Source organism: Nanorana parkeri, unplaced genomic scaffold (assembly GCF_000935625.1).
Source record: "Nanorana parkeri isolate BGI_ZX_2015 unplaced genomic scaffold, ASM93562v1 scaffold2848, whole genome shotgun sequence".
NCBI lineage: Eukaryota > Metazoa > Chordata > Amphibia > Anura > Dicroglossidae > Nanorana > Nanorana parkeri.
The window spans coordinates 31,155-42,793 of NW_017309116.1; the positions used below are offsets into that span (position 1 = coordinate 31,155).

Sequence of the window (11,639 nt, forward strand, 5' to 3'; positions counted from 1 at the left end):
AAAAAAACTGACTTGGGATGGAAGGAGGAGTCTATTTATTTAATGTGGTTGATGTGTTTCCTGTTGCAGGCAGGCGGAGCCTATATCTCGATGGCTGTCCTGGAAGATGACTGGGGAAAACACGCCTATGGTACGCCCAGGTGTGAACCCAGCCTGAAGGGTATATTCACTTTCCTAAGTTATTTGGAAAAATGGAATTACCCACACAAATCTCCCTCCCACTATACTTACCTTTCGGTGAACGGTCCTTCCCGTCCACCAGTACAGATGTACTATCTGTACCTGTTCCATGTATTCTGAATTTCGCTCGCAAATTGCAAGCACTCGTTGGTCAATGCGGTCACCTGACGCCACTGACCAATGAGAAGCGCTTCTTAATACTGCTAAATACGGTTTTGGTTTAAATTATTTTTTTTGTATCAGGACAAGTAGATTGTCATGAGGGACAAGTAGATTTGGAACAGTAGAAAGGCATCATGGCACACTCACAAACCAGCATGTAAAACAACTTGTCTCACCATCACACCTGTGCGTTTTACAGCACTGATCGACGCGCTGTAAAACGCCCAGCAAGTGAAATCCCATTATTTCCTATTGGCATGGTTGCCACCTAGGCGTATTTCAGCGCGTCGGAACGCGCTGAAAAACGCCCTACACCCAAAGCAGTACAGGGGCTTTGGGGCATATTTCCACACGTATCCATTAGGACACAGCCGGATAGCTCTGGTAAACGCGTTTGATGCGCGTTTTCGTGGACCGCAAATAGGGGTAAACACGCGCGGCCCGAAACACCTCATACGCGCATATTTCGATCACCTAGGTGGGAACCCAGCCTAAAGGAGAACTATGAGGTGAGTGCTTTTCACTCACCTCACAGTTCTAGACGACCTGTGACAATGAGACTGTCAGAGGTCGGCTCAGTAGATCGGGAAGTGAGCGAACACATACCGGTGTTCGCTCTCTTCTCGATCCTGTCACGGCACAGAGCCGTGACAGGGGAGGGACTGGATTCCCCCCACTCCAATTCTCCAGCGCTGACTGGTGGAATGGATGGGGGAGGGGGCAAGTACAGCTGGCTCTGCCTCTAGATAGGCAGAGCCAGCTGTCACTCACGCAGCTGGGTGGATCCATACATAATTGTCGGGATCCGCTTCAGCGTCTGAGTATACCGCGAGCAGTAGCTAGCGTTATACTGAGCTTAGGGTGACGGGAGAACGCTAGTTTGTGTCCTCCCGTTACCCTGAGAACTATGGGGAAAAGCCCTAACCCCTTAGTTCTCCTTTAATCACTGATAACACTAAACTGATGAACAGTAAAGGCGTTTTAACTGTCACCTATGGGCGTTTTTTGCGATTTTGCGGGCGCACGCAATTTTAAGGCTTGACATGTTTGGTGTCTATTTACCCGACGTGACCCCGACTTTTATGTTTTACTAAAAATATGGTTAAGAATAAATGTTTTATAACATTGCGTAGGGAAACTTTTTTTTTTTTACATTTAGGATACTTTTTTCATTATATAGTAAGAAAGCTCTATCTGTCCCCCAAAATGTTTTAACAAATTGCAAGGCTATAGTCCGGTCATGTTGACTGGTGACATTTTTGACTGACAGTGAGACGCCATCAAATTTTTAAAGCCCCGACTATAGTGTACTATTGCTGCGATTTGTTGTATAGCTGCTGGTATTCTGCATTGCGCCGCTGTATAATGTACTATATTGCACACCACTTTTTTTTTTACTTCCACCGCTCCAAGCTTGCTCCCGTGATGGACTACAATCTCAATACAAACTAGTAGTCCGTCACTGGAGCCTTTTTTTTTATCCGATTAACCGAACCTTATAAAATCGGCCAACTAATCGATTTTAAAAATAATAGTTAGCTGCAGCCCTACAGAGCTCCGGCCGGAGCTGACAGGAGCAGGTCTGCATCCGACAAAGATGCAGACCGTGTAGCTGCTCCCGCAAGTCAGGCACGCGGTCCGTGACCTTGTGCCCGACTTGTCAGCTGGCTGCGGGCCACATAGTACCGGCTCAGGGGCCGGTACTTGGAGACCCCTGGCTTATGGAGTAGCAAGAGAATAAAACAACAACACCTTTAGAAATGTTACAAACTGATGCTGCTAGATAATTGCCAGCTTTTTATACTTTATTTTTCTTTTCCTGCCCATTCTTCTCACAGTTGCCATTTTTACTTAGGGCATAAGCAAGAAGTTTTTTTTCCTTTCCCCTTAGGATAACAAGCCAATGTCTAAAGAGTTAGCCTATCACTCTCCTAGTCAAAAAGCATCTGCACACCATAGATAGAAAGCTTTCTGACCTGCAATCAGACAGAAGGGAACATCAAAAGAAAAGGGAAGCAGAGAATGAGGTATAAGCGATATCACACAGCCACGTTATTTAGGGCTAGTTCACACCAGTTACAGAACGCATCAAAAATGCATCCTATGTATTCCAATGGTATTTTGGGCCACATGCTCTGTATTGCTCACATGCTTCACACCACAGTATTCAGCTCCAGAGCATGTGGTAAAAAATGCAGCATGCCCTTTTTTTCTCCTCTGGAACGCACCAAAACACATGCAAACACATCAAAAATACATGCAAATGCCCTGGAACGCACTGAAAGACAATTTTTAGGAAAACATTTAATGAAAAACGGTCCAGAAAGGAATCAAAAATGTGACAAAAATGCAGCAAAAAACGCACTGCATATGCAGAAACTCATGCAGATCTGGTCCGGATTTGATATGAACAAGCCCTCAAAGAAACTAGAACATGTACACGTGGGAGAGCCTTAACAAGGGGTTCTTGTTCTTTGTACCGGTCTCATATTTAAAAAGGACTGCACTGTACAACAATCAACACAAGAAAGAAGTATCTTAAAGCAGTATTAAAATCTAATTTTTGCTCAAACACTTACAATCATGTTTCTGAAAAGCTGCTTCCAAATCTCTCAGCTTCCCTCAACTGTTTGTGAAAATACACACACAGCTTACAGTAAAACACAAGAGTGTGGGTGTCACTCTAAAACAGGAAGTCAGGACCAGTGCTTAGGGGACCAGCTGATTCTGCTGGAAACAAACTTTTCAACATCAAGAAGCCGCATCCATTGTAAGTGATTTATTCAGCATTCGGATCAGCTTAAAACACTTTTGACTTTAATATTACTAATTATCAATGCAAGAACAATGTATATGATGGTAAACAGAAAAACCAGACAGGCAGTATGGAGATCTCTCATCAAAATGTTGTAAAGGTACATACTCTACAGATACTGCAGCACTACCAGAAGCCAAAAGAATGAGTTTAAAACATTAAACCACTAGCCTTATTGTACAATGAAAACAAGCCATACATTTATACAAGTGTAGTGTAAAACAACGAATCACAGGCTTTGGCAATAGTCAACTGAACTGACTTGCTTAACTGCAGCCAGGCCCAGCGCTACCGCAAGGCAAGGCAAGTCAGGCGGCCGCCTTACGGCGCTGCAGGGTGAGGGCGGAAAAAACAGGGCATTTTGAAAAGTACTTGTACTTTTCAAAATGCCCCGATGTTTGCGCTATGTTTTTTTTTTTTTCCACTTACCTTCGGTGCGGGAGAGCAGCGGCGAGTCAGCGCTGGTCCAGTGGGAGGAGCTCCAGGTGGGGTCCTAATTTAGCTGGCCGGACCGGGGAGGGGGGCTCAAAAATGCGCCTTGCCTGTGTAGGCAGGAATCCTAGCACCGGCCCTGACTGCAGCAGAGGTAAGTCGGGTCATCAGCCTGGCAGGGCTGTACAAGCCTCAGGACTAAATTGAACTGAAATACAAATTCTTTGGTAGGTAAAACCGCTCATATATACATATTTTAAGTGTGGCTTTACCTACTTGCCTGGGGTTCACCTGTTCTTTTTCAGGCTTTGGGAGCACTGTGGCTTTGAAAGAACTTCACTAAGCGCATCTAAAAATCATCACAAAATGAACACCTTACTTGTGACCCAATCCTCCTCTGGGAGGTATAGATTCCTTCCAGACCGCAGGATGAACTAAGAAAATATATACGTGTATACCCTACTTTAGACACAGGCTGTAGATTTTAAAGAATAATTAACTACCTGGCTCCTGGGATTTGTCCAGCCCTGTTCTAAGACTGGGCTCCACATTTTCACCAAAACTACCAGGATAATTTCACAAGTAAACACACTCATGCTCACAGACCTGCGCTGAGAACGTCGGCACAGTAAGCTGTCTGAGAAACGGCAACACTAGCGCCTAATTAGCCATAACCATTACTCGGTACATTACAGTAACCAGCTGAAAAGTAATCATCACAAACACCCTATGGAACAAATTAGTACAAACATTTTGTTCAACGCATGCATTTGTTTCCCCATAAACTTTCCTATAATGTCCTCCCATGGATATTTAGAACACTGACCAGCCCTTGGTCTGTGCCCTTCTGCCTATTCTAATAAAGAAGAGAAAAAGTTGCTATGTTGTACTAGAGCCCTTTACAGAAAGCCCTTAGACAAAAAATAAAAAGCCCTTAAAAAGGACCATCATCATGGAAAATAATGTATTCTGACAATTGTGGTTAATTCATGTTAAGAAAGTATATAGATTGCTTCTTATTTTCACATTTACATGTAGAACAAGCTGTCTACCAAAAGTGGGATGCAGGGTTGGAACAAAGTATGGCACTGATACTAAGGATTACTCACACCCAAGTGGAAGCCATCTACTGAAATACGTAACTTCAGTCTTTGCAGAAAAAGAAAAAAAAGTATCAGCTATGTCTAGCTCCTACCGTGTGCATGCATGCTGCTCATCCCATTAATGCCTATGGCTGGGGCCATCAGGAGTACAGACCCAGGGAAATAAATGTATGAGGCGACCAACAAGAGCTGAACACTGCCAGTATTTTCTTGATTCTTTATAACTATTTCCTCCGGTATCAAAGGGTTTAAAACAGCTTTGAACTTTGTTAGAAATTCCCTGCTGCAGATCTCCAACTCATGTAAATTGTAAATTGCTTGTGGAATTTATACTTGTGCAACCTACAAGTTCTTTAAATTGTTAAATAAAAACATTTTGAAAGGGGGGGGGACCCTAACCCTAAGGTCCTGTGCCAAGGCAAAGTTATTCCCGTGGGCATCATCCAGACCCAGCCAATCAAGAGGCTGAAGAAGCCAAACCTGGAAGAAGATGGAAATGCTGACGAGGAAGGCGAGCACTGACATCACAGTGCTTGAGAGGCTCACCTGTCAGGTAAGTCAGCCATCGTGTGCTAATATCCTGTGCACACTACTATGGCATACATCTCTTACTATTTGAATTTTGTGTTGGCGGTATAAGGCTGCATTCACACCTGACCGTGAGCCTTCACAGCCGATATTGGAGCATTTTCGTGAGGTTTTTTTTTTTAGGCCTATTCAGGCCTGAGCATTTTGGTTTTAGTCAATGGAAAGCTAGGTACTCACAGAAAGGACTTGTGTCTTAAGAAACTGCTTAAAGGAGAACCATGAGGTGAGTGCTTCTCACTCACCTCATAGTTCTAGCCGACCTGTGACAATGAGACTGTCACAGGTCGGCTCAGTAGATCGGGAGGTCAGCGAATCTATACCAGCGTTCGCTCACCTCTCGATCCTGTCACGGCTCTCTGCCGTGACAGGGGAGGGGCTGAATTCTCCCCGATCCAAACCACCAGTGCTGACTGGCGGAACGGATGGGGGAGGGGGCGGGTAGAGCTGGCTATGCCTCTAGATAGGCAGAGCCAGCTGTCACTCACGCAGCTGGGCGGATCTCAACATCGATGTCGGGATCTGCTCCGGCGTCTCAGTATACCTATACTGAGCTCAGGGTAACGGGAGGACGCTAGTTTGTGTCCTCCCGTTACCCTAAGGAGAACTATGGGGAAAAGTCCTGACCCCATAGTTCTCCTTTAAAGACCCATACGTGCCTCTGTATCTACTTTGGATTTGTATGGATATTTTCGTGGATAAGCGTCCAGGCATTTTCCTTACAAATAGAGTGCAGTGGCTACCTCTGGGACTACTAAGAAGATTGTCATTTAGCCTTAAAAAAAAAAAAAAAAGGGAAGCTCATTTTCAGGCCTTTAAGTCTATGGGGCCAAAAAAACAAAACAACCATTCTGCCTCAAAAGTAGCTCATGTACCTTTTTGGGCTTCAGGCAGCGAGCTACAGGTGTCTGAGTGCTTATATGTGAACAGGTATAAAATATATATATTTTTGTAAATTACACAATCCCTGGCAGGGCCACAGGGATCTTGTCCTGCATTACACTGTAGTGGCCACAACTACTACAATATATATTACAGCATCTTCCAGGTCCCTGCTACAGCCGCTGTTCTGAGCGACTTCCCTGTACTGCGCATATAGCGGCCATTCAGAGGACACTTTAGGGCCAATTGACACAGTATGTGTTGGGGCTGCGTTGGCCATTGTTATAATTTGCCTTGCCGTGGACAGGCTTGATTCAGACCACCGGATTGTGGTGGTGTATGCTGAAAGTAGAAAAAAAAAAAAATTAAAAGTACAGCATGCTGTATGTTTTTCAGTGCAGCATCCTGCAACACAGAATAATCACCACATACCCCACTGTGTCCATAGAACTGAATGAAATGTCACTTGTGACATCTCTATTCCTATCGTCCAACGCCTGGGACATGCAGCTCTGGGCGCCGGGCAGGTGTTTTTTTTCTACATTTAGCCCTGCTGTGGTTAACCAGCAGAGGTAAATGTAAAGCAGGGGAGTCTTTGTGTCGCCCAAATCACTTGTAAGCAGCCTGCTCGTCAATACCCCCACCGTGGTTTTCAGACCCATCCACACTTCTGGGGGACTTGGGACCACAGCAAATTACTTCAGGATGGAGAGCGGAGAAAGTAAAAAAAAATAATCAGGGCAATGCAACGGGATCGGCGCATCAGCACTGTGTTGGGCAACGTACACCAACCCCTGTGAACCAGCCCTTAGTATTTTTCTCAATAAATACTAGGCATTCTCTGATTGGACAAGGGATGCTGCCATGATGTCACCTGTAGCTCAATAGGATGCATGAGCTACATTATAAACAAAATCTAGCTCCATAGACTTCAGTGTAGGCACCTAAAAATGAACATTTTCAAAGCTAAAACAAACCAAAACACAAATAAGATCACGCCAACGTCACATGTAAACGCTCAGGTGTCAAGCAGCCATTGGCACTACCACAGCAGTGTTGTATACTGAGTAAGTGCCATCATCCCTGCATACATTGCTACTTCACAACAGGAAAGATGGCCAGATGGAAGTTGCCTGGGATGAAGAGTCATGTCACTGGGCTGTGAGGCTATAAATGACACTGCAATGCGAGTATGAATTCCGCTGAGCGGTGGGTGTGACATCATGTAGTGGAGCGTGTCGTAGCAGTTACTACTTCAATGCCGAATTGTATACCTATGAGCGGGTATCCGCTGACTGCCGAGTCCTTTGCCGACTAGGAAATGCACGTCACTCAGCACTTCGTTGTTAAACAGGAAAGTGAAGCGTTCCCGCACCGTGGTCTTAGTGGCTTGCCAATTGTACACGGGCTCTCGGTGCAGGAGGCCGGCGGCCGTGGGTAGCGGCGGAGGCGGAGCCGCTGGAGGCGAGGCACCGGCCGCTGCAGATGCGGTTTGGTTCCCCGGGGAGGAAACCGCTGCCCCTCCGCTGTAGTTGTACGAAGAGGACACCGTCCCACCGCGATTGCTAGGGGCGCTGTTGCTCACTACACCGGAGAACGAAAGGCCACCATTCCCACCCGCCGCCATCTTGGATGGGGGAGGCTCCTGTGGGCAGCTGTAGGCGGACGCAATTGGAAGTTCCCAATAACTGTTCGCAAATAAAACCTGACAGCAGCGACGCATGAGGCGGCGTGGCCCTAATCGCTATGGCAACGGTAAAAGCGCACTCATCGGCTTGACTAATTATAGGTGGGACTTGTGACCTTGACTACGAAAGATGTAAACGTTCTGGCCTGTTGATTGGACGAGTAAAGTGACGGCGTAGCGCTCCAAAACTGCTGCCACTTTGTTTAGTTCCTGTTTGTCTTCCAGGTTCCATCTTGGATAACGTGTCCACTGTAGGAGTGCGCTGATTGGTGCTGCCAACAAACTTCTCACGTTCACGCTTTCGTACAGTATTGACTGGCAGGGGAGTAAAGTCGGCCACTTTCACTTGTCCTTCCTTAGGAGTAATCCATTTTATAGGCGCCTTCGTCGTTTCTTGCGGGCGGTCATTAACTTAATCTAATATTAAATACAAAAAATGCTGCTTGAACTCTAGTGGATTCCGACATTATATATTATTTTAGGCTTCCCAGCCTTTTCCTTGAGAGCCGGTTCACACCACAAAGTTCGCTGCAAGCACTATTTTTCCAGATTGCATTGGACCTAGGTGACATTAGGGGTCTCGGAGACCCCTGATTTCTCCATAAAGAGGACCTGTTATTTGAATTGGCTATCACATAGGGGATTTCTTAGTCCCCTATGTGATAGCAATAAAGTTGTGTAAAAAAAAAATTAAAACTTAAAAAAAATAGTGACAAAAAAAAATTGTAAAATAACACAAAATGTCTTTTAAAGTCCCCTGGCCCCCCACATACACACGCAAACATGCGTCGGATGTGCCTTCATGCAGAAATGACGATTGCGCCCATTACGTCACACATGTTACATATGGCAACGAACGTCGGAGTGCGAGCTATAATTTTAGGGCCATAAATTACTGATAACACTAAACTGATGAGCGATAAAAGCGTTTAAAGTGTTGCCTATTGATTATGGAACCTCTCGGGCTCCATCATGATGGAACTATGCACGCTCTATTGTAGCGGGAAACAGCTGTTGGGAAACCAGCAATGGACTCCGGACACAGATTTCAGGAATACAAATCTTTATTCTCTGCAGAGGACTCAGGTGACTACCGTCTCCAATTCCTGAGTGGCCCTTTAAGGGCGGTCACTACATATATATAACAACAATTACGTCACATTACATATTTCTAATACACATATTTCCTTTACAGCTCTAAGCCAATCAGCAAGCAGCATTTGCAATTTTACCATTTATGGTTTATGTATCCTGTCAGATCCTTTTGTCATTAACTCATGATCGATTACTAATAGTCTTGCGAGAAGCGGGATCTAAGTCACAAGATACTGTCATCAGCAAAATTACACTCTAGGACAAAAGTCAGACGGCCTTTTCCACATTCTTGCTCTCTTTTGCATGTGTGGTTGAAATGCAAGAAGGAGGGAGGGACAGAGGCCTTATTATATATAGATACAAAAAACATGAATTATTTAAATATATTTAGCCATCTTACCTGCTGCCACACACTACAGTACTTATACCTTTACCTGCTTCTTATTTCGATCTGTTGGTCCTACCCGGACTTTCTTTGTTGTTAGATACTCCTTATTTGCTTTGTATAACTGAAAATACCCAAATAAAAAACTACTGAAAGTAAAGTGTTGCCTATTTTTGGTGTGGACGTTTTCTCCAATTTTGCGGCTTGACCTGTTTGGTGTCTATTTACCCGACATAGATGTAAAGGATATCACCAGCACACCATGCTGTGTTCAGCAAAAGTTACTTTTTTGGTTATATAGTAAAAAATATAAACCCCAGTGGTGATTAAATACCACCAAAAGAAAGCTCTATCTGTCACTAAAAAATGTCTATCTGTCCCTAAAAAATTGTATAAAATTTGTTTCAGTACAGCGTTGCATGACGGAATAAATGTCAGTCAAAGTACTGCAGCGCTGAATACTGAAAAATGGCCTGGACAGGAAGGGGGTTTACCACCCCGGTCTTTAAGTGGTTAAAGATATCTCGCCTCACTCCAGACCGACATACAGTATCTCTTCTTGCAACTGCAAGGTGGTTACCTTAGGTGGCATCTCTTTGGTTCATGTGGGCTCTTAGCAACCTGGGTTGCTCTGCCTGGCATCCCACCGCCCAGCTCACTGACGTCACTGTTTGCTAGGAGCTGAGTGGAATGCTCGGGGGGGTGTCCTGCCTAGCTCCTGACAACCAGTGAGCTGGGCAGGGCACCGGACAGAGCCAGAGTTAATGTGCACCACCACCAGCACGCCCCCCCCACCCCTTCCTAGTAACATGCACTGCCAGAGCTCCCCTTTTACCACCGCCTCCCCCTAGCGATATCCACCCTTCCCAGACCATGCACCACCAGCACTCCCTCCCCCTTCAGGCGGCAAAAAATATAGGGACACCTCTGCATCCACTTTAACAGTATATTAATTAAGGCTTGTATCTTGAAGACTCTTCTCATTTTTGCTACTGCTTTTTCAAGTCTTCAAGCATATATCATTGTGCAAGTGAACAATGTCCTATTAGTTGTATTATGACTTCAGGTATTATTATCTAAAGTAGAAAAAAACAGTCATTCCTCAGAGCCCCAATGGTCCAGCAAAAGATAATGGATCCACAGCTCGTAAGTTTTCTCAAACATCTTTTAGGTATTGTGGACGTGAGTTTATCATTGACCATCATCCAATTTGGTGGTTGTTTTTTTTCCCAATTATTTGCTATTGGCTGATAAAAGGATATACAGAATTAGTTGTTTGGTCTATTTGGGAAGGTCAACATCAAATTTAAGAAATAGAGCACACTGCAGGGATCTGAGTAAATTAGCATGTGTCACTGAATAAGTGCCTACCCAAACTTGTCCATTTTGATGCAGCAAATTCCATGCTCTCTTATGTGGCTTGTTCACATCTATGCACTGCAGTTTAGTGTTAAAGGCAAAGGGAAACTCTATGGACCTATTCACACCTACATGTGTGCATTACCATGGGTGCTACATGCACACGGAAGAGTGTTAACCCAGGCAGGGCCGGTGTAAGGATTTTTGCCTAATGTAGAATATGATTTTTGATATCATATTTTTATGTTATATTCATATTCTTGTTCTTAAGGTGAAAAGTTTAAAAGAGGAAAAATAGCTTCCGTTCTTGCTTAAAACTCATAAATGTGTTTAATTACAAAGTTACAAATGATTACAAGATTAATAGCATAAAACAAAATATAGAAATATGTAGATGTATAAATAAGTTCTTGTAAGTGTTTAAAGTGTTAGCATCTCTGATACAGTCTTTTTTGATAATAAGGAATGTGTGAGGTTCTAACCAGAAGGCATAATTGATGAGTACCATATGTGCACCTTAACCCTAATACTACTTTCTAGAAAACTAAAACCATGGACTTTTATAAGTCACCTTGCATTTATTCCTTAACTGAACAAATGTATATAGAAAATCAATCATCACATATGTTACTTGCATACATAATCCCTATATGAATAATACCCTTGTAACACCTACACACACAGGTGAAGGTGCATTTACACCCCCACCCCCCGCGGCCTCAGACGGCTGCACAGGCTAGCGCTGGCCCTGACCCCATTGCTCAGTTTTTCCCAAAACCTGAAGTCATTTCCTCACTAGTATAATATCACACTTTAACCCCTTCGTGACTGACGACGTACAGTGTACGTCGCCAGCATCGGGGCTGTTTAAACAGACTCCCGGCGACGTCTGCCGCCGGGAGTCTGTTTAAACTTGTAGAGCCGACTGTCGGCTTTACAACAGAAGCGATTCTG

The 11,639-nt window shown here is 44.4% G+C and overlaps 1 protein-coding gene across 1 annotated transcript in view; it reads right to left on the reverse strand.

Annotated features, from left to right (window-relative positions):
• The window catches only part of LOC108802413 (BTB/POZ domain-containing protein 2-like), a 28,778-nt gene extending 20,682 nt beyond the window's left edge, over window positions 1-8,096 (reverse strand). The window contains exon 1 of the mRNA XM_018574271.1: window positions 7,434-8,096. Within this exon, the coding sequence (XP_018429773.1) occupies window positions 7,434-7,882 (449 nt within the window). The 5' untranslated portion in view covers window positions 7,883-8,096. The remainder of the gene's footprint in view (window positions 1-7,433) is intronic.
• Window positions 8,097-11,639: the final 3,543 nt, after the last annotated feature.